Raw genomic sequence first — 22,318 nt, 5'->3', positions numbered from 1 at the left:
ATCAAAAAGGTGTGCTCTGAAGGGTAAAAAGAGAAAACGGTGGAAAAGTTCAGCACATCTGGCAGCATTAATACACAGACAGAGTTAAGCTCCTATAACCTTTCAGCAGAACAGTGGGAATTTCCTTTGCCCATTGCAGGCACTTCCCGCCCCCACCCTACCCCAACAATCCACACAAACTTTAACACTTGCTCTCAAGTGGCTCCCAAGTACCACATCATCATACCCTGCTACCATGCTCCTCCATTACTCCAGACTTATCTACAGTTTAGACTGTATTAGCTCCTCATCTTCAAGTTCTGACTGTAATCATAGCAGTTGACTTGTAAAATGTTCCCTCTCAGCAGTTTCCATTGTTGCACAGGCTCCACACACATCATCTATTGCATCCGCTGCACCCGATGTGGCCTCCTCTATATTGGTGAGACAGGCCGCTTACTTGCGGAACGCTTCAGAGAACACCTCTGGGCCGCCCGAACCAACCAACCCAATCACCCCGTGGCTCAACACTTTAACTCCCCCTCCCACTCCACCGAGGACATGCAGGTCCTTGGACTCCTCCACCGGCAGAACACAACTACACGACGGCTGGAGGAGGAGCGCCTCATCTTCCGCCTGGGAACCCTCCAACCACAAGGTATGAATTCAGATTTCTCCAGCTTCCTCATTTCCCCTCCCCCCACCTTGTCTCAGTCGGTTCCCTCAACTCAGCACCGCCCTCCTAACCTGCAATCCTCTTCCTGACCTCTCCGCCCCCACCCCACTCCGGCCTATCACCCTCACCTTGACCTCCTTCCACCCATCCCACCTCCATCGCCCCTCCCCCTAGTCCCTCCTCCCTACCTTTTATCTCAGCCTGCTTGGCTCTCTCTCTCTTATTCCTGATGAAGGGCTTATGCTCGAAACGTCGAATTCTCTATTCCTGAGATGCTGCCTAACCTGCTGTGCTTTGACCAGCAACACATTTGCAGCTACATATATGCATATCACAGAAATCTGCATCTTTCTTAGTGCCTTACTTAGATTTCCTGAGCTTTGAGAGAATTCGAAGTATGGTTAGGCAACCTGACACCTCCTGGTACTGGGGGAAATCCAGTGACAAGGTATTCACCTCAAAAATCACTGGAAACCTTACTTTTTCTCCCCTAATGTTTGCAGAAAATACTGAGAAAGTGATAGATGAAAGTTTTGGATGTGGTAATGGTACAGGACATATCCAAAGCCGGTCTAGTTTGGTGATCATGAAGTGGAAGAAGGAACTCTACTGACTATTATGGCTATATCAGCCTGCTGCACCCTATATCTAGTAATTGTCTTGATATTTTATTTGCAGAGTTCACTGCTGCAGAGAATTGTGATAACTCCCCACGCCTCGCCTGACATCCTGCAAAGACAACAGTCCAAGTGTTCAGTGCAAGGACAGTCACTGCTATCCCCTGCACCCTGCAGATACACATGCCTTAGTGAGTAGTCAATCATATGTCAGTACTTGGGTATTTTTAAAAGGATTGCAATTCAACAGAAGGATAGAAAGTCCTAAAACCTAACTGGACTGTGCGATGAATAACTAAACTAATATCAATAATAACAGTGAGACAAATGATCTAAAAGTGCAGTTCTAAATCAGTTTTCTTATAAAATGAAGTTCAATTAATTACATTTATAATACTATCGCAAAAACTTTTTAAAAAGCCAACTTCCTTACCTACAACCTTCAATACAAAATAGTAATATTCTTTTGTATCTGAAGGTTGAACAAACGGAGAGGAATTAAAGGGCAGATAAATAAAACTGCATATCCTGTCTTACACCTATACATTATTGTACTTAGCAAAAGCAATAAAATTTTCATAGGAAATAGTTTCCCTGCACTTACATTTTCTGCAACAGAGATTCCAATGTTCATATTCCTGCTGCTTGCTTTCTTCTGAGCCTCTTTCTCACTTTTTTCCTACCAAATGATCAGGACTTAATGCTTAGTAAGGGTACTAGAGATTTTTGTAGTGTATATTCAGTGAACAGATCTTGCATAACACTGCAGTTTAATATAGCTGTCATTTGAGAATAAGAGTCCACACTACCTGACTACCCCATATCCTTAGCAGAGTATAAAATGTATGCTATACATTGTGTAAAGAGGCTAAGTCAAACGTAGTTCTAGAAATTCTGAGGGTGATAGTTTACTCGAAGATTAGTCGGGCATTTCTACGATGCTCTGGAAAATGTCATGCTGATCACTTGTGTTTAAACAGCTGGAAAACATTCAGAAGAATTATGTCAAATCGTTATTCTATCATCACCTGTTTGTATATCTTTATTTCACTACAATTTACTGGTCGTATACATTGAATGGAGTATTCAAGTCTGAGTACATTACTGTGTAGTAAGTCTCATACAGGAATCACAAGAGTAATCAGTGAAGGCCTGATCCATCCTTGTTTCAGTTGCATACGTAATTGGGCAGACAGTGTTATCATCATAAAAAATAATCCAGAACCTCAAATTAATGTTCTTGAGACATAGGTTTGTAACCCATTATGGCAAGTGTTAAAATATGAATAAAAATTTTAAAATAAAAAGGCTAGACTTATGGTGATCATATGACAACTATTAATGTTATAAAGACACAAAAACCAATTAATGCCCTTCAGGAAGGAAAGCAGCCATCTTTACCTGGGTCTAGCCTACAGGTAAGTCCAGATCCACAGCAATGTGGTTGACTCTTAACATCTGGACAATAGCGATGGACAAAAAATTCTAGCTGTGTTAGTGACGCCCACAGTCCTTGATCAAATTTTTTAAATCTGCTACTTAACGTTAGTGATACAAATTTGAGTGAGACAAGTCTAACATGTTAGTCTTCTATCGTCTTCAAAGCTTTTCAGTACCTTCATATAGCTGCAATTGTCTTTTTTTTCACTTTATCTCCCTTGATTGTTTTATCATCACTTGCCTCCATAATTACATATCCTAAGTTATATTTTTATCAGTAAATTTTGGTCAGTAGGTGTTGTTAGAACAAATTAATCACCGAGGAAGAAACTGCATTGTTTTCATTCAATAAGGAAATGAAACCAGACAGAGTTTGCAAAAGGCAGAGGATTATATTAGATTAGATACATCTGACAAACCATTTCTGGATAGTAAGGCTGAAAATGCATCCCTATTTAATATTCTTGAATCATCTTACAGTCATTTAGTGTGTTGCTACCGATTACCGAGAATAGGACACATTCTATTGCTTGACTTCCAAGCTATCACTTATTTCCGTATAAGTTTTTCCATTTTTTCATTTCAAGTTTGTCCATTTTATAAATTAACTTTGAAAACACCTCCTGTTTTCCCAATCACTTCAAATTACTTGGGGCACATTATCCCTCAAGTTTCTCTCATAATTTTTGTCATTTAATACATTTTTCTATCCGGTCTTTCCTATTTCTTTGTATAATTAAAACTGACTGCACAGAGTTAGATGGAGCACTTTTTCAAATCTATGTTGTAATATTCTTTTATTTTTCTTTTCTAATACTGCTCTGTCCTCATCACCTCCCATCAGCAGTCTCAAAGTTATCAACCAAACAATTTCACTGATTGAGGAAAATCACAATAATTTTGTTTAAACTTCCATTCCAATTCTTATGACCTCGGAGTTAATCCAACTTAAAGAACAGGCAATGAAACAACTGAAAGGTCAGAGCAAACAAGGGAGAAGAGAGATTAAAAGGTGTGATTGGTTCACGGAGAATATAAGGCAGTAATGATAAAACTGAGTCAGTTTTTCACAGTCTACAGTCTACAATCTATAAAGATAAAGCAATGATATTTAATATCTAGGTGATGAAACATTAGGTTTAATTACATAATCCCAGTTCCCATCATGAAAATAACACATATTTAATATTCTAGCTATAGTGTAGCATAGGGATCAGTCAAGGAGGGTGAGATTGCAGTGTTGGGTTTGGATCAGTTAGGGAGTGGGTGATTGCAGTGTTGAGTCGGGATCAGTCAGGGAGGTGGATTTTGCAGTGTAGGGTTGGGTTCAGTCAGGGAGGGGATGAGTGTAGAGTTGGGTAGTGATCAATCAGGGAAGGGGTGTTTGCAGTGTTGGTGGGGATTAGTCAAGGAGGGGATACAGCTAGAATATTGAATGACCTATTCTCATTTTAAAATAATTATGGCCCTGGGTTTGAGTGTTCTCCTGAAACATCTACAACAGTTTCAAGAACTATCTAACACCCAATGAAAGAACAATGGAAACACCATCACTGTTAATTGTTTAAATAAAGTATAAGTGCATACAGCTGGGGCAGATATAGTGACAGTGTCCCTATCTCTGGACCAGAAGATTAACAGGCTCCCAGGCCACTGCAAAGGACCAACAACTCAATAATGTTAATCAGCTAGATGCTTAATCGGAGAGTCAAGGTCTTCATCATCAATGCAACATCATTAGCAACTACCAGAGGACTCAAAGATATTAAATATGGAATTTCAGTATGAAATAGTATGACTTTTAATTATTTTAATTTCAATGACCAGTGTTCATTCCGTTTTTGACTTTAGTGGACCCTATAATTAAAAATCAATTTTGAAAGCGTAAATGTGAAGTTGGATGCTTTAATGCAATGTTAGCAAACATGCAAAAATGAGCTAAATAAGTGTATGCAATATGTGAGAATTACCATGACAGACCAGACAGTAATATTTACTTGTTAGCTGTCACAGCAAACTCTTGAAGTTTTCAACTCAGTGATAGAAAGCAAAGATTTTTTTAAAAAATTACATTAAAAACATAAATTGTACTCATTGCTCAATATATGACATGAATAAAAATGATAGAAAAGGACCAGAAATTTACATGGGTTTCTTGATGCTGATTTACCTGAAACTCCTCCCAAAGCTTTTTCCTTAGCTCTTCTCCTTGTTTCTTCACTTGCCTTTCTTTCTCCTGCTTCATAACCAAAATTTTATCCAGCTTTTCCATTTTCATTATTGCCTCTTCAAGTTGGGCATCTTCAGCTTTATAATCCAAATCTTCTTGGTTATTGTGGTCTAGGAAAAGACATTCATTATATTAGCAACACAAAGGTTGAATATCACTACAATTGAGGAAGTTTTTCCATCAAAATCTTGCAGGACAGGGAAGGGGCGGATAAGGAAGGCATCCCTGGAGACAAGGTAGGTTTATTCAGCAAAAGAAGGCTAGCCAAGCAGTCCTCAGCAATCAGAGTTGATGGTGGTTGTTGAGGGGTCAGGGAAGGAGTCTGCGGAGGGAGTGGCTGGAGGTAAATGTTCCATTATCAATGTCTTCACCATGAGAGTGCCCTTTGCCACAGAAAGGCTCCTAAATGGGCCAGAGAGTAGCTGGTAAGGAATGGTCCTCCCCATGAGCCCCTACATAAGTCTTCCTTTGAAGCAGCAGTGCCTCTCCTGACTCTGGTAAAATGCTGGTGGAAGCAAGATGCAGTCCTTAATTATGTACTTAATTGTCTCAAGTGGCTACCCATGGGTAGCTGTGCCACTGATATACCTGCCTTAGGTAATACGTTGTGATGGAGGGAAGAAATCAGGCTCCCCAGCCCACTTTCCAACCTGTCGCCAAAAAGAGTTGGTAAAATCTAGCCCTTACTTAAATAAAAACAAAACTTAATCCTATCTTAAAGTCTGTTTATTACATACCATTAATGATCACTAAAGCACCAGGCGATACAGTGTACCTCAGTTGAAGTTCTATTTTATTTTGTTCTGTTTTGTTCTGTTCTGTTTCCTATCATTGAAATAGTAATGCCTAGTTAGTGGAACATATTACAAATGTCACCCCTTTCCACTGAAGGTCTGTCATTTTGCTTTCTCCACTTCTATATTATAAATGTGCATGAGGATCCAGGCATAAAAGATAGAAAAGTTAGTAGGCATACAATAAACAATTAAGCATGATCTCCCATCTTCCTCTCAAATCCCTTTCTAAACGGCATATGCCCATTCTTCACCTATGAGAAAAGCAGAAAAAAAGTTGCAGTTTTACTTTTGTGTAATAACTTAATCTCAAGTTCATAGCATTACTTCTGGGATATTCTGGAGGATCAAGGAAAAGTCTGTGACAGAATAGAAACCTAAAAATACATTCACAAAATAGTAGCTTCTACCTCCACTTCACTGCCGGGTTTCCCAAATCCTAAGGAACCCACACTGTCATAGTGATGTACAACTTGGGTGGGGAAATGACAGGAATATGTTGTTTTCTGACTATTATTCAGTCACCACACTACCAGCCAGTATAAAATATATATACGTGTGTTGGAAGTTGCACTTTTAGGATTTAATCCTCCGAATACCTGTCCACAATAAAGTCCCACTTGTCACAGCTGGAATATAAGAACAATATCAAGGCCACCATACTTGGAATACTTGAAAATTTGGTCCAAACACAACATAAATGTGATTTCTACTATTTTAATGCAGAACAACCACATGGGATCAGAAACAAAGATAATGCCTTTTTTTAAACTTCCATTCACATTTACCACAAAGAAAATTATTTAAAATTTCTTTTGCACAAATAATTTAACACATTGTGTTTTATGGATTTCTTAGAAACGGAAATTAACTATTAATGACTCTCACACTTAAACATGGCAATAATAGATTTCAGGAAAATTGGATATTGCTTCCTGAATTTACGCAAAAAATATTTCACTGAAGAAAACAATGGTCAATATTTGTTCAGCTTGTTAATTATACGTTTTGAAAATCTGACTTATACAGATATCCAGAACCATTCTATGGATTTCAAAACCACATGCAAAATTAGTGAAAAGTGTGATTTCACTTATTGCACATTTATATTACAAAGAGCTGCCAACATGCTAATAAATTAACTAAAGATGACAAATTCTCTGATTTATCTAACTCTGACTATGGTGGTGACACACTTCATCAGTCTCCAAATTCAGTAGGGGGCTACTAGTTCTGTTGATATAAAGAGTCTGAAGACCAAGTGAGAGATTAGGGAGAAGTATTCTTGTTGAAACAAGAACTGGAGATACACATCAGAAACAAGCAAAACCAGAAATTGCTGGAGAAATTCAGCAAGTTGGCAGAATCTGTGAAGAGAAAACAGGAGTTAGTATTTCAAGCCCAGTGACCCTTCTTTAAAACTAATAGCATCTGCAATTTCTGTTTTTGTTTTTTAGGGAATAGTATTTGTGTTTTGGCAATTCATTCCTCATTGTAATCAGTCACACTACCTCAAAAGACAACATAAAATCAGCCATAAAAAGCCCTTGTCTATGTGAATTATTAAATAATAAACAGAAATCTCACATTGCATTTGTCAAGCAAAAAGCCAAGTATTATTACTACATGAACAGAATCTCAGTGTGACTGCCCATTTTCCTAAGATGCTGCAGTGACTAAATAACTGGTACCATTATTTGGAAACATGCAGGCACACTAATTCCAATTTTTCCATTTTTTAAAATCAATCAGAAGTCAATCACAATGGTCAATTTAGTGATAAATTTGTCAATACACTACAAAATGAGTTTAGACTGCTTGAAATAATTTCCTGCAGAACATTTTTAGCAACCAAGATTAAGTATCAACCTAGATTAGGTTTCTTTATAACAGATAAAATGAGCCAAGTTTGTCTAAATAGATTAAATTACATTTCTTTTCAATATTGGAAAAATACTTTGTCTTACCAGACTCCTCCTTTGATGGTTTGGTTTGATCTGCAGTAGACAAATGATTCTCTGGGTCCACTTCACAGTCAGCTGAAGTAGATAGAATTTTTGAATGAAAAGAAAAGAGAGGGAAAAATCAGTGTGGGTGATCATAATTGTATTTTCTTCTGTTGTACCACATAATTTCTGATAATTCTCATAGATTTTTGGCTTCCTCATATTTAAATTACATTGATATTTGAGCAAAGTCCCCTTATTCCAATGAAAGAATACTGGTTTACCTAAGTATACAACAAAATCAAACAGACAGTCCTTTTACCATTCAGAAAATCAGCATTTGTGAGAAAAGACACACTTTGTCTTTACTTTCTGCTCATTAGGATAATTTGCAAAAAGTACCAAGGTAAATGGAAAACAACATTCATACTGCAAAAGAATACTGACTAATTGTCAAGTGGACTCTGGCATTGCTTTGACCAGTCAACTTGCCTACTTTAAAATTTAAACAAAGCTCTGCAGCTAACCGACAGTCAACATTAACTGCTATCTTCTCCATAACAATCTGTCTGTCAGTCAGTCAGAGACAACCAATACTATGCACCATATTTCAGATGTGAACTCAACAGCGCCTTGCAAACTTTGGGTATAATAAATTCTATGAGTTATTAAAAAGAAATCAGGTAGGTCATCCAGTGGTTTGGTTTTTAGATTTCCTGAAGATATATCAAAGCACAGTATAACTGCATGATTTCTCCCCTCTCACTTGTATTTAAAAGATTGTTATCCAGAAACCCACAATTTCTTTACAAGCCAACCAAGTGTGAAGAAGCATCATAGTTTCAACCCAGCCTGAGATGGGACAATAGTCGTAGTGTGCATTTGGTTTAACCAACAATAATACAAATTCAAGTTAATTGTTTCTTTTACTTTGAAAGATTTACAAAAATCAATTATATTTCTCACAATACCATTGTAAAATTTCTGACAGATTTAACAACTGTTATTTTTAATAACACAAATTGAACACTAGATCTAAGTACACAAATTTCTAATTTACAATACTATTTAGAGCCAAGTTATTGTCAGACTGAGCCCTGTAAAGTCATGACAACCAAGAAGGTATTTCATTTTCACAAGGGGTACACTGTTTCAGAAACTAACCTCCCATGGGAACTATAACAACTTTTGTTTTACAATCAGGTTAGAATATTCTTACATTATATGCAGGACACTGGCTTAACATTGTATGCTTTAACTCAGGAATTTCAGCACACATTGTTGTGTTCACATTATACAGTGACTGCATAAATCCATATCAAATTAATTTAGCATTGACTGCTTGCATCCAGTGGAGCGCATACACTTATCTGGCACTCAGTTTAGAGTGGATATAGGCTTGTGACACAAAATTATCATATTCCAGCATTTCATTGTCAATGCTACTAAGAGGCTCAAAAAGCTGCTGAGAAGAAATGGGAAAGAAATTGCACTTGTACCACAGGGGATAGAAACTCTGAAATAAAGACAGAGAAGCGTGTTATACTCAGCAGGTGGGTAAACAGCATTTAATTTGTCAGCTTTCAGTGCCAGTACTGAGTACCTGAAACAGGAAATCTTTCTATTCACCAGTGTTGGCAACTTTTACCTGACAAGAATTTTTTTTTAATTGCACAGTTCACTATGTTGGTGAGATAAAATTATTTCTGGCTGACTAAACACTTTTGGTATTTTTCACTGATTTTTGATGTCAGGTCTTTCTGTTTGATTAGTATGAATTTTGCTTGGGAATTATCGCATTTATACTCAGGCATGAGAAAACTGATCCTCACAATACACAATACTTTTCTGTGGAAAAAAAGACATGATTCTTTTGAAATGTCCATTAATTCTTAGTTAGACTGTTTATGAGGAGCGGCAATATTTGATCTGAATTCTAAAGAAATTATCTGAACTGTATCATTTAACTTGAAACCAAAGATAGAAGAACATGCTATAGCTTGACAAAGTTGGTATTCAGAAAGTCACCTCTCAACCACAAGTGTAGGGGTGATGGAACTGTGCTGTTCTGCAGGAGACCATGAATAAAGGAGCAAAGCACTTTTCTGCTGCTGAAAATCAAAGCAAAAATAATTATAGAAACTGATATGATGATGGGTCAGAACTCTGAAGTACTGTGGAAATTTTTAAACTTTTAATTCCAAAGTGTCTTTTTTTTAAAAAAGGTTGGCATATACAGCAAGACATGACCACAGCTAGACGACAAGAAATAGTAACAGAAGTAGATTGTTCAGCTCCCCCCATTCAACGGGATCATGGCTGATTAGACCTTCCTCACAGCCATTTTCCTCATAACCCTCAACTCCCCTACTAATCAAGAATCTATCTCAGCCTTAAATGTTCAGAAGAATTCTGCCTCCAGCTCTCTCTGTGGAAAGAAGTTCAAAAGACTCAACACTCCGAAGAAACCCTTCTTCATCCCAGCCTTAAACTGGCAACACTTTATTCTAGATTATGCCTTCTGGACCTAAATTCTCCCCTGCAGGGAAATATCCTTTGTATGCAAATTAAGCGGTTTTCTGGAGATAGTGTGATAGAGAGATAGAGAGAGAGAGAGATAGATAGAGAGAGATATCAATGGAACGTGACACCTAGGAGTGCCGAAAGAGACTTCAAATGGAATGAACTGTAATAATGAAAGGCCGATAATCATGCTCAAAAGCAAGCCATTCCTTACAGATTATTTCTCAAACTGCAGCCTTCATTTGTGTATTATTCAAAAAGAAAAATGAGGATTAGGATTAAAAAGCCAGTTTCAATAATAACAGAAAGAGCTATTGGGATTGAACACTCCTGTATGTATCAGCCTGTGTTTGAGCTTGGGCATGTTTTGATGGTCACAGTCAAAGAACTATTCCCTAGTAACCTCTTTGTTGCAGATAAAGACTCCCCCTTATTCAAAGTGCTACAAACCATTTATATTAAAAAAAAGTCTAAAAGAATTTTGATCAGCTTACAAATCCAAGAATCTCAAATTCAACTGATCAGCAACCAATGTCAACACTAACATTATCCTCCACCACAACAGCCCTAATGTTAAACTATCCACTCCTGACTAATAATTCAGACTAATCCATAAATCAGTTTTATTTTAAAATTTTGACATTTTCCTTTTTATAAATCATTTCTTTCTAATCTATCAGCATGCATGTTGTGTTATTAACTATTATTGCATTTATTGATTAATACACTCACCCATTGTTAACTCAAGAAAATCCCTCTTTATAAAACACAAGATTATTTAGATTTGGGAGAAAAATATCTACAAGCAAATGAATCCCTTTGAAATTAACCTCGTTGCAATCAACCAAGGTGGTGGGTGAATAAAGAATGGGAGTCAGTTCATCGCTTCTCCTATTTGGGGTATTTCATCTAGAATTGGATTGAAATAGAGAACCTCATTTGAGGTCTGGTCATATCAATACAAGATTCACTATTTTTGAGGAAAGCAGCAAGGGATGAAACTATACCAGAGAAGTCAAAAGATCGATAAAAGGGCAGGCTTGAAGAAGTTACAACAATTGTGAAGAGAAAGGGTTTTATGCCAACTAAATACAAGATTAAAAATTTTAAACCTGAGGCATTGCATAAGCAAGACCAAATGTATGATCAAAGTAGGTCAGATTAATGGACGAACAGAACATGATACAGGTTTGGAATGTATGCTTAGATGACCTGAAGTTTGGAGAAAAGTGAGATTGGAGTACTGGCCATGGCATCCATCTTAAAGGTGACGAAGCACAAATTAAAATTTCAGCAGCAGAGTGACAAGACAGTCAAGAGTACAGAGATAGAAATGTGTCGTTTGATCATGAGGACGATATGGGGTCAACACGCTGGAGGTTGGTTCCAGGCCGAATACAATAAGATCCATTTCATCAATAAATGTGTGTGAATAAAGATTACAAAAAGTTATTGGAGACACACAAAAGAAAAATATGATATGGAGTGTACAAAGTTAAAAATCACACAACACCAGGTTATAGTGCAACAGGTTTCATTGGAAGCACGAGCTTTCGGAGTGCTACTCCTTCAACCACCTGATGAAGGAGGTCGCTCCGAAAACTAGTGCTTCCAACTAAATCTGTTGGACTATAACCTGATATTGTGTAATTTAAAAAAAAGCAGTGATGAAAGGAAGTGCATGAAATAAAAAGTGGTAGAAATTACAAACATAATTAGAAAGATCTTTGCACCAGGTTTAAAACAAAACCATTCAACTCAACATATAACAAAGCAAAAAGGAACTAGAAAGAGGAATAGAAAGGTACTAGATAGTTAAAAAGAAACAAATAGCTAAAACAGGAGAGATAATGCTGATCTCTTACCACTTCCATCAGAAATCTGATCCAGCACATTCTCACATTATAAAACACAAGTATACCTATAAAATACCTCGTCCTCCAATTCAATGAGCTTGTAGAGTTATGTTGAAGAAATACAAAAGTAAAATGAAAATGATTGATGGTTCCCTCATGCTGTAAAATATTATGTGCACAATCAAGGAATCTCCACAACCAGTCTACAAGGGAGGCAAATGGCCACAATTAACGATAATGCTGACATTTCTTCCTGAAACTTACATGCATCAAAATTAATGAAGCAAAGTAGGCAATTATAAAAAAGTACCATTGAAATATTAAAATTTTGAACTATTATATGCAGTAATGTTACCTGATTTGTCTGACACATGCATTTCTTGTACAATGGAGTCCAAATGTTCCTCTGGTGATAACTTAGATTCACAGGGTGTTCTGGCATCTACACTGTCAATATCCAAACTGTTCACTCCATCTTGCTCATTAAAGGTTTCATGCTGACTGTCCAAATTCTCAAAGGAAGAATTTGCTGTGGAATCCGTGGAGTTAATATGATTATCCAAAGGGTCAGACCTTTCCTGCAATCAAAACATAGACAAAGTTTCCCTAACAGACAGTGTTTCAATTTCTGAAAATGTGTTGCTGAAAAAGCGCAGCCGGTCAGGCAGCATCCAAAGAGCAGGAGAATCGACGTTTCGGGCATGAGCCCTTCTTCAGGAATGGAGTGTTTCAATTTCTCCAAATTGAGCTATTTCTAAACGTAAGGTAAAAACTACAAAGCCATACATTCCTAGACTAATACAGCAGTGATCATTTTAATTGTTCTGCGAACATAAGGGTCCCAACTAGTCTAAAATACATAAAAAGAACAAAATAGGACAGGGCAGAGGTAGAATCAGATTATGATGTTTTGTTGACAAAAATTAATTCAGATAAAAATGTTTTTACCTCACCCCCAAATGCAGGGTAATCAACCTAAAGTGTGAACCCATTCTCTCCCTACGCTGGCAACTAGTTTTACAGCATGTTCCCAACATTTTCTGTTTTTATTTCAAATTCCAAACATCTGCAGCATTTTACTTTTGTATCACAGAACATTCAAAGTTTTGTGTAACCAAATGCATGACCGTCATGTTGTGGCCTCCACAGTCAGCTCGCCAACCTTACTGTCAATGTCTCAAATCTCAATGGCCCTTCAGTTATCTTCTTTCCTTCGAGCTTGTCCTCTCTTCCAATGGGAGGACTAGTTTGCAATTTCATCCAAATGACAGGACATATGACCACATTGTTCCCCCTGCAATACAGCTTCAGCATCTGCAGAGGGGCATGAACCTACTATCTTTGTCACAGATGTGAAAGTGCTACCATTCACCAAGTAATTCTTTCTTCATTGGAGGTATGTGCAGCATGTGAGAGGTTATTAAAGTACAAGCTATTATTCTTATGCAATAAGGAAAATTTGCCACTTCTTTGTAAACAACTTCATTTCTGTCATCATGGCATCACATGCAATAAATTCTCATAAACATTTACAGCACAAAAAAAAGAGGCCATTTGACCGACCATATCCACACAGAAAAAGATCCAATTGCAGTAAATCCATTTTTCAACTTTTGACCCACAACCCTGAAGGCTACAGCAATTCAACTGAACATCTAAATCAGCTTCAATGTTACAAGAGCTTCTGATTCAATCCTTACATGAAGTGAGTTCCAGACTCCCACCACCCTCTGAGTTAAAAAAAATTCTTATATCTCTTCTTAGCCTTCTACCTCTAACCTTAAATCTATGCCTCTGATTATTGGTCCCTCTACTTTTAGATAAAGTGTCTTCCTGTCTGACCAATCTATGTCCCTCGTGACCTTACACACCTCTAACAAGACCACTCTCAATTTTCACTGCTCCAAGGAAAACAATTCTAACCTGTCCTCATAGCTCAGACCTTCCAGCCCAGGCAACAACTTGGTAAATCTGCACTGCACCTTCTCTAACTCAATCACATTGCACACAGTACACCAGTTAAGGCATAACCTTGACTAATAAAGGCAAGTACTCCATATGCCTTCTAAACTACTTTTTCTAGTCCCCTTGCTACCTTAAAGGATCTGTGGATTTGCACACCAAGGGCCATCTGATCTTTAATCTTTTCTAACGGTCCTTTCATTCATGATGTTATCCCTTGTCTTGTCAGTCCTCCTCAAATGCATTACTTCACAATTTTGTGGGTTGATTTCTACTTTCCAATGCCAAGTCCTGCTCACAGTTCTATTAGATCCTCAGTTTACAGTTATCCTCCTCCACAAAACCATAAGATACAAGAGCAGAAGTAGACCATTCAGTCCATCTAACCTGCTCCATCAAACATGGCTGAAATGTTCCTCAGCTCCATTCTCTTGCCTTCTCCCCATAACCACTGATCCCATTCCTAACCAAGAATTTCTCTCTCTCATTTAAAATATACTCACTGACTTGGCATCCATACCCCTTTGTGACAATGGGCTAGACAGATTAACCACCCGCTGGCTGAAGTAATTACTCCTCATCTCAGTTCTAAAGGGCTACTTGAAGGCTATGTCCTCAGGTTCTCATCTCTCCTACTAATGGAAACATCTACTCTATCGAGATCTCTCAGTATCTCAATAAGGTACCCCTCACCCTTCTAAACTTCATCGGATATGGACCTAGAGTCCTCAACCGCCCTTCATCCCTGGGAACACTATAATAAACCCCTCTGCACTCCTTCCAATGCCAGCACATCCTTCCCTCGACATGTGAGCAGGTTTGCGCCCTAATATTCCAAATACAGTCTGACCTATGCCTAATTCACTCTCAACAACACATCCCTGCTCTTGTATTCTAGCCCTCTTGAAATGAATGCTAACATTGCATTCCTAACTGCCAAATGAATCTACATGTTTCCCTTAAGGGAATTCTGAATTAGGACTCTTACGTCCCTCTGTGAAATTTGAAAGTAGAAATGTGAAGTCTTTCCCCTAAAGGGAATAGTCCATGCCTCTATTTTTTCTACCAAAATGCAGTACCTCAAAAACAAAATTCTGCCAAAATAATTAATTATTTACAAATATATCATTACCCAGTATCTATCTGCACTTTAAGTGCTGTATTGACAATTTTACAAAATAAATTAGTAACTTAACCTTTATAACTCCTTTAAAGAATAACCAAAAGTTTGACCACCACCACAGAGCTTGAGATTCTCTGGAATCTGAGTCTTGCAACTCCAGATGTCCTTCCAACTTGAAATGAAAGCTCTTTCCTCCACCATTCCAATCTCATTGCCTCAGCATTCTCTGTTCTGCTCTTGAAAATCAGGCCAATGGTCACACTTGTTGCCAAATGTTTATAAATTCTGATTATGTGATTGCCTGAAGAAACAATGCAGAAAAGGGTAGAGGGGGAGTAATTGATTTTCAAACAGCAAGCACTTTACCTGAGGTAAAATTGGTTCAGGAGTTAAAACCACCATAGCTCCTGAGGAACGCACACTCAAACGGCGCCTGTCTGGTGATGCAGCACTTGCCACCCGGCTCCCAGGACGAGTTCGAGAATCAGATGCTGGGCGTGAAATCTCATCAAGCTGACCTCTGACAATGTCCATTATCATCACCTAAAATAATGGAACCAATTAACTAAATTACTTTTCAACAAGCACTGACACTATTGTAATGCGAGAGACATTCATGTGCACACAGTGATTAGATTAGGATTCCCTACAATATAGAAGCAGGCCCTTTAGCCCAACCAGTCCACACCGACCCTCCGAAGAGTAACCCACCCAGACCCATTTCCCTCTGACTAATACACCTAATACTATGGCCAATTCACCTGACCTGCACATCTTTGGATATCTCGGAGCACCCAGAGGAAACCCACACAGACACGAGGCCGGAATTGAACCTGGGACCGTGGTGCTGTGAGGCAACAGTGCTAACCACTGAGCCACCGTGCCGTCCTATAAAGACCAGATAATTAGTTTTACATGCACACCACTAACTACACACCCTTTTTTGTTCAAAATAGTGTCATTTGACCCTTTACAAGGAGGCAAAAAAGGACCCTTGGTTTTACGCCTAATCCAAATGACAGCAGCTCCAATGTTTTAACACTCAATCAGGACTGCACTAAGCGTCATGCAACACCTTGTGCTCAAGTCTTAGTAGCTGGTTGGTCCACAACCTCCTGATCTAAGGAGTGTAGTACTGCCACAGGACCACGCAGACACAAAAGCTGAATACCATGAGCCTAATCAAAGACTTACTGCAATATTAGTGCACTTCTTCATGCAATTTTACAGACATAAGGCTTTTGAAAAAATTCAAACAAGTCCCAAAGGATTTGACCAATCAACATTAGCCATTAACTAGAACTGGCAGGTTGAATCATTAGGTGATGCAACACTTCCCAAAGGCTGTTGGGAATGAAACGTTTGACCTTAAACTCATAAATCCATAAATTGGTGTGCCCCAGCTTTATTTCACTGAAATCCATATGGTGTAGATAGGCCCACAGCACTGGAAGCAAGTTCCAGGTTCTTGATCGAATGACTGAAGGAACAGCAACGTAGTTCCATGTTAGAATGCTGTGTGGCTTGTAGTATTCCCATAACTCTGTTGCCACATTAATAGAAGTCAAAGGTTTGAATGAAAAGTTGCCACAGTGCATCCTTTATATAGTACATCCTGCTGTCACTGCACCATCGAGAAAATGTACGCTTACAGTCGTGATGGGTTGGTAATCAAGCAGACTCCTTTGCCTGGATGGTATTGAACATACTGAGTTTTGTTTGAGCTGCACTCATCCAGGAAAGTGGAATGTATTCCATAACACTCCTTACTTGTGGGGAATCAGGTGACAAACTCACTGAGGAACCCATAGTCCCCTCACTGCTCCAGTTTCTATTTGACTGATCCAGTTCAGCTCCTGATCAATGTTAATACCCAGTACATTGCCAGTGAGGAATTCAGCAATTGTAATGCCATTGAGTGTCATCGGATAATGGTTAGATTTGCTCTCTTTGGAGATAGTCATTGCCTAATACTTGTGGGAAGCAAATATTACAGCTAGTTATCAGCTGAATCTGAATATTGTCCAGGTCTTGCTGCATTTGGAAATATGTTCAGTATCTGAGGAGTTACAAATGGTGCCTATCATCAATGAACAGCTCCACTCCTGCTCTTGTGATGAAAGGAAAGTCATTAATGAAGCAGTTGGTTGAGCCAAGGATACTGCCTTGAAAAACTGCTGCAGCAATACACTATGACTAAAATGATTGTTGTCGTTGTTGGAAGCCAGTCTTCTTTTGTGCATAGCATGACTGCCAAGCACTGAAGTGTTGTTTTTTCCTAATTCGCATTGACTTCAATCCTGGTATGAAGCAAATCTCTGATCATGTCCAATACTACCTCTCTCGCTGTGCTTAATGAATCACAGTGTTGTCTCTCCCCCAACATCACATCCTACTCAGGACTCCTTGTACTACATCTCATGCCAGCTGTACATCAGACTCTTCCAACCTCTACAAACATATAGTTATGTGGTTATGACAGAGACATCACAAAGCCGAGGGACAGTCAGTCAAATGCAACTGCCTGCTTTCTTGCAGTAGAAATCGGTCCACCTTCCATAAGGTGCAGGTCAAGATTATGATGGAATGCTCTCCACCACTTGCCTGGATGGGTGAAGGTCGAACGTGACCTATGAAGCTCACCACCATTTAGAACAAAACCACCCTCTCTTAATTGACAACACATCCATTCAGTATTCCCTCTGTCACTGCATTCAGTGTGCACTGGTGTTAGTGCTCAGCCACTCTGACAGTCTGTACACAGCATGGTATCCCAACACCAATCACAGGATTAACTTACAGTTCCAGAGTGGATCTTGGAGGCCAATCAATGAGGGAACACTACATCCAACACTTAAAACATTCACTCTCTCGCCACCTCCAATACATGGTAACAATTGTACGTATCACCTTCAAGATACACTGCAGCAATTCATCCAGGCTCTTTTGCCAGCAGTTCCAAATCCCAACCAACTTCACCATGGGAACACCATCTGCAAGTTCCCACTCGTCGTCATGGTTTGGAAATAATCACTGATTCTTCACTGTTGCTGGGTCAAAAACCTGAAATTCCCCCCAGCCCACCCCTCCCCTATAAAGGCAGCGGGTTCACCTACACCACTAGGACTCACCACCACTTGCTCAAGGGCAACGCTGGCCCAGCCAAGGCGTGAAGAAAATCCCACAGACAAATAAAACACGGAGAAATCAAGTTCATGAAATTTCACGCCCGGGCGCCGGTGAGCTTACTCCGGACATTTACTAATATCGGTGAAAGGCACCAATTCAATACCTGAGGAGGCGGGACATCAAACCAATGGGTCCGCTCACGTTTATGTAAACAGCAAAATGAACCGACTCGGTTTAATTCCAGCCCAGAGCAAATACACACCTCCCCCGCCAGGCTCAGGGCCGGATCCTGGAGCTCTCGCCCACTTCCTCCCCCTTCACCCTTCTCTCGGGCGGACAAGCGGGCGAGTCCGGTTACTAAGGACGCTCAGATCCCGGATGTGTTGCTATTCAAAACAAACTCAACTTTATTTGTCTCTACTGTCATTGATGCAGAGCTCTCCCCAACCACGCCCCCCGTAAGCACGTCATCACTTCGCCACGAGCTGGAGGATGCACTCTTTACCCTTCCTCAGCTGCTCCCCAATTCTGCACTTAACTTCACCCCCCCTCATTGGCGGCTCCTCACACCCCCTCTTCCTCATTGGCTGCTCCGCACATCCCCTCCTCCTCATTGGCTGCTCCTCACACCCCCTCTTCCTCATTGGCTGCTCCACACATCCCCTCCTCCTCATTGGCTGCTCCTCACCATTTGCTTTCTCCCCTCTTTGGCTAAACCCCATATCGCCCCTACCCCAATTGTCTGATCCCCACACGCCTTCCACCTCATTGGCTGCTCCCTACATTTGCCGTAATCCGCCCCTTTCATTGGCTGCTCCCCACATTTCCCCCCAACCCCATTGGCTACTCACCCCCCCCGATTATCTGTTCCCCATACCCTCTCCACCTCATTGTCTGTTGCCCACTACCTCTCCCCCTCATTGGCTGCTCCCCACTATCCCCCTCCACACACACACACCCACAGACACAATAGCTGCTCCCCCATTACCTGCTCCCCCGCATTGGCTGCTGCCCACTTTTCCCCACCACCCCCACCCCATTGGCTGCCCCATTGGTTTCTCACATTCCCCCACCACCACCACACTCATTGGCTGCTCCCCACATTTCCCAACCCCCAACTCCATTGGCTACCCACTCCCATTGTCTGCTCGCCGCTCTTCATCCCACCCCCAACCCACCTAACCTGGCTGGTCCCAAATCCTGTCCCCTCCCTCCACCAATGCACGTTCCGTCTGCCGCTCATTGGCTTCTCCACACTCCACCCCTTTGCAGGCTGTTCCTCAATCATTCCCTTGTCAGCTGCTCACAATTGATTAAAGGATCGTATGAAACAGTGTCAACATTACTGTGGTGCTGGAAAAGCACAGCAAGTCAGGCAGCATCCGAGGAGCAGGAAAATCGACGTTTCAGGATGGCTTTTCCCTCAGTAAATACTGCTGCAAAATTCTCGTTTAGTATCTCCCCTATTTTCTGTGGCTCCACACAAAGGCCGCTTTGCTGATCTTTGAGGGACCCTATTCTCTCCCGAGTTACCCTTTATCCTTAATGTATTTGTAAAAAGTTTTTGAATTCTCTGTAATTCTGTTTGCCAAAGCTATTTCATGTGCCCTTTTTGCCCTCCTGATTTCCCTCTTAAGTATACTCCTACTGCCTTTATACTCTAAGGATTCACTCGATCTATCCTGTCTATACCTTATATATGCTTCCTTTTTCTGAACCAAGCACTCAATTTCTTTAGTCATCCAGCATTCCCTATACCTACCAGCCTTTCCTTTCACCCTAACAGGAATATACTTTCTCTGGGTTCTCGTTATCTCATTTCTGAAGGCTTCCCATTTTCCAGCTGTCACTTTACCTACGAACATCTGCCCCCAATCAGCTTTTGAAATTTATTGTCTAATAACGTCAAAATTGGCCTTTCTCCAATTTAGAACTTCAACTTTTCGTTCTGATCTATCCTTTTCCATCACTATTTTAAATCTAATAGAATTATGGTCGCTGGCCCCAAAGTGTTCCCCCACTGACACCTCAGTCACCACCCTGACTTATTTCCCAAGAGTAGGTCAAGTTTTGCACCTTCTCTGGTAGGTACATCCACATACTGAATCAGAAAATTTTCTTGTACACACTTAACAAATTCCTCTCCAACTAAATCCTTAACAGTATGGCAGTCCCAGTCTATGTTTGGGAAGTTAATATCCCCTACCATAACCACTCTATTATTCTTACAGATAGTGGAGATGTCCTTACAAGTTTGTTTCTCAATTTCACTCTGACTATTAGGGGGTCTATAATACAATCCCAATAAGGTGATCATCTCTTTCTTATTTCTCACTTCCACTGAAATCACGTCCCTGGATGCATTTCCAGGAATATCCTCCCTCAGCACAGCTGTAATGCTATCCCTTATCAAAAACACCACCACCCCCCACCTCCTCTCTTGCCTCCCTTTCGATCCATCCTGTAACATCGTATCTTGGAACATTAAGCTGCCAGCCCTGCCCATCCCTGAGCCATGTTTCTGTAATTGCTATGATATCCCAGTCCCATGTTCCTAACCATACCCCGAGTTAATCTGCCTTCCCTGTTACGCCCCTTGCATTGCAATAAATGCAGTTTAATTTATTACTCCTATCTTGTCCCTGCCTGCCCTGACTGTTTGACCCACTTCTGTTCTCAACTGTACCAGTCTCAGATTGATCTCTTTCCTCACTATCTCTCTGGGTCCCACCACACACACCCACACTGCCCACCACCACCCCCCCGCCCCCTTACTAGTTTAAATCCTCCTGAGCAGCTCTAGTAAATCTCCCTGCCAGTATATTAGTCTCCTTCCAATTTAAGCACATCTTTGGAATGTGGGAGGAAACCAGAGCAGCCGGAAGAAACCCACACCGACACAGGGAGAATGTACATAGACAGTCCCCCAAGGCTGGAATTGAGCACAGGCCCCTGGCACTATGAGGCAGCAGTGCTAACCACTGAACCACTATAAGTTGATTGGCATAAAAGTTAGTTTTCATCTTACATTAGCATTCTTGTAAATTGGCCCAAAGAGTGCAAGACAAAAAGCCTCAACAAAAAGTATACTTTTACAGCAATATTTAAGCTTGGTACTGCAAAAAATGATAAGTTATATTAATACAATGTATTATTGTTCAGATTCTCCTCCCAGTTTAGTTACCTGCTGTGAATCATGCTCAACTCTTAGTGTTTTCACATCCATCAGCTTTTCAGAAGAAAATTTGTGTTTTGTATCTTCCAATAGAGGGCAGTCATATATTTGTGTCTGAAATTTGAGATCTCAATGCTATAAATATGTTGCAGCGATTTGTTTACGACAGGAAAAAGAAGGGTTTCTGATTTCAAAGCAGATGAGTGAGAAACAAGCGATACAGAAATTATGCAACAAATCCTCTGGGTTAGAATCAATAGGGTGTTCACAGTGACAGAAACTCTACATGACATTGTTGAGATCACAATGAGATTACTGCATACAGTTTTGGCCTCTTTATTTAAGGACAAATATACATGCTTGAACGCATTTCAGAGAAGGGTCACTAGCCTTGTGGGAAAAGAGAAGGCCGATCCTGCTGAATGGTTTCCTGAGACAAAAAAAAAATTGCAGGTGCTGGAATCTAACATAGACAGGCAGGAGGCTGGAAGAGCACAGCAAACCAGGCAGCATCAGAAGGTGCAGCAGATGATATTTCATGTGTAACCCTTCTTCACGTCAACTTCTGTTCCTCTTGATGCTGCCTGGCTTGCTGTGCTCTTCCAGCCTCCTGCCTCTCTACTCGAGAATAGTTTCCTGAGCAGACTGTCAAAGTCATTTGGCATGTTGCCTCATTGCTTGAACTTTTCAACAAGCACCAAGATGTAGCTGCACATAGGTGGTGAGAAGGGCATGAATCAGCAGATATTTCAAGCATGCCAAGTCTCTGTTCCATGGCACAATGCCCTCGAGATAGCTGCAGTGTAAGGTGACCATTGCACATCTCTTCTGGAATGTGCCTTTGAGACATGCAATGGCTTTCCCCAAT

At 40.2% G+C, this 22,318-nt stretch overlaps 1 protein-coding gene across 1 annotated transcript in view; it reads right to left on the bottom strand.

Moving 5' to 3' along the window:
- fsip1 (fibrous sheath interacting protein 1) overlaps positions 1 to 18,597 on the bottom strand; it is a 409,361-nt gene extending 390,764 nt beyond the window's left edge. Inside the window, exons 1-5 of the mRNA XM_060828363.1 lie at positions 18,439 to 18,597; positions 15,513 to 15,689; positions 12,417 to 12,639; positions 7,704 to 7,775; positions 4,883 to 5,052 (exon numbers count right to left, since the gene is read on the bottom strand). Of these exons, the coding sequence (XP_060684346.1) occupies positions 4,883 to 5,052; positions 7,704 to 7,775; positions 12,417 to 12,639; positions 15,513 to 15,686 (639 nt within the window). The 5' untranslated portion in view covers positions 15,687 to 15,689; positions 18,439 to 18,597. The remainder of the gene's footprint in view (positions 1 to 4,882; positions 5,053 to 7,703; positions 7,776 to 12,416; positions 12,640 to 15,512; positions 15,690 to 18,438) is intronic.
- Positions 18,598 to 22,318: the final 3,721 nt, after the last annotated feature.

This window comes from Hemiscyllium ocellatum, chromosome 8 (genome assembly GCF_020745735.1).
Source record: "Hemiscyllium ocellatum isolate sHemOce1 chromosome 8, sHemOce1.pat.X.cur, whole genome shotgun sequence".
In the NCBI taxonomy this organism is placed as follows: Eukaryota; Metazoa; Chordata; class Chondrichthyes; order Orectolobiformes; family Hemiscylliidae; genus Hemiscyllium; species Hemiscyllium ocellatum.
The sequence above is the reverse complement of the archived record's forward strand: the minus strand, read 5'-3'. Positions and strand labels throughout refer to the sequence as shown.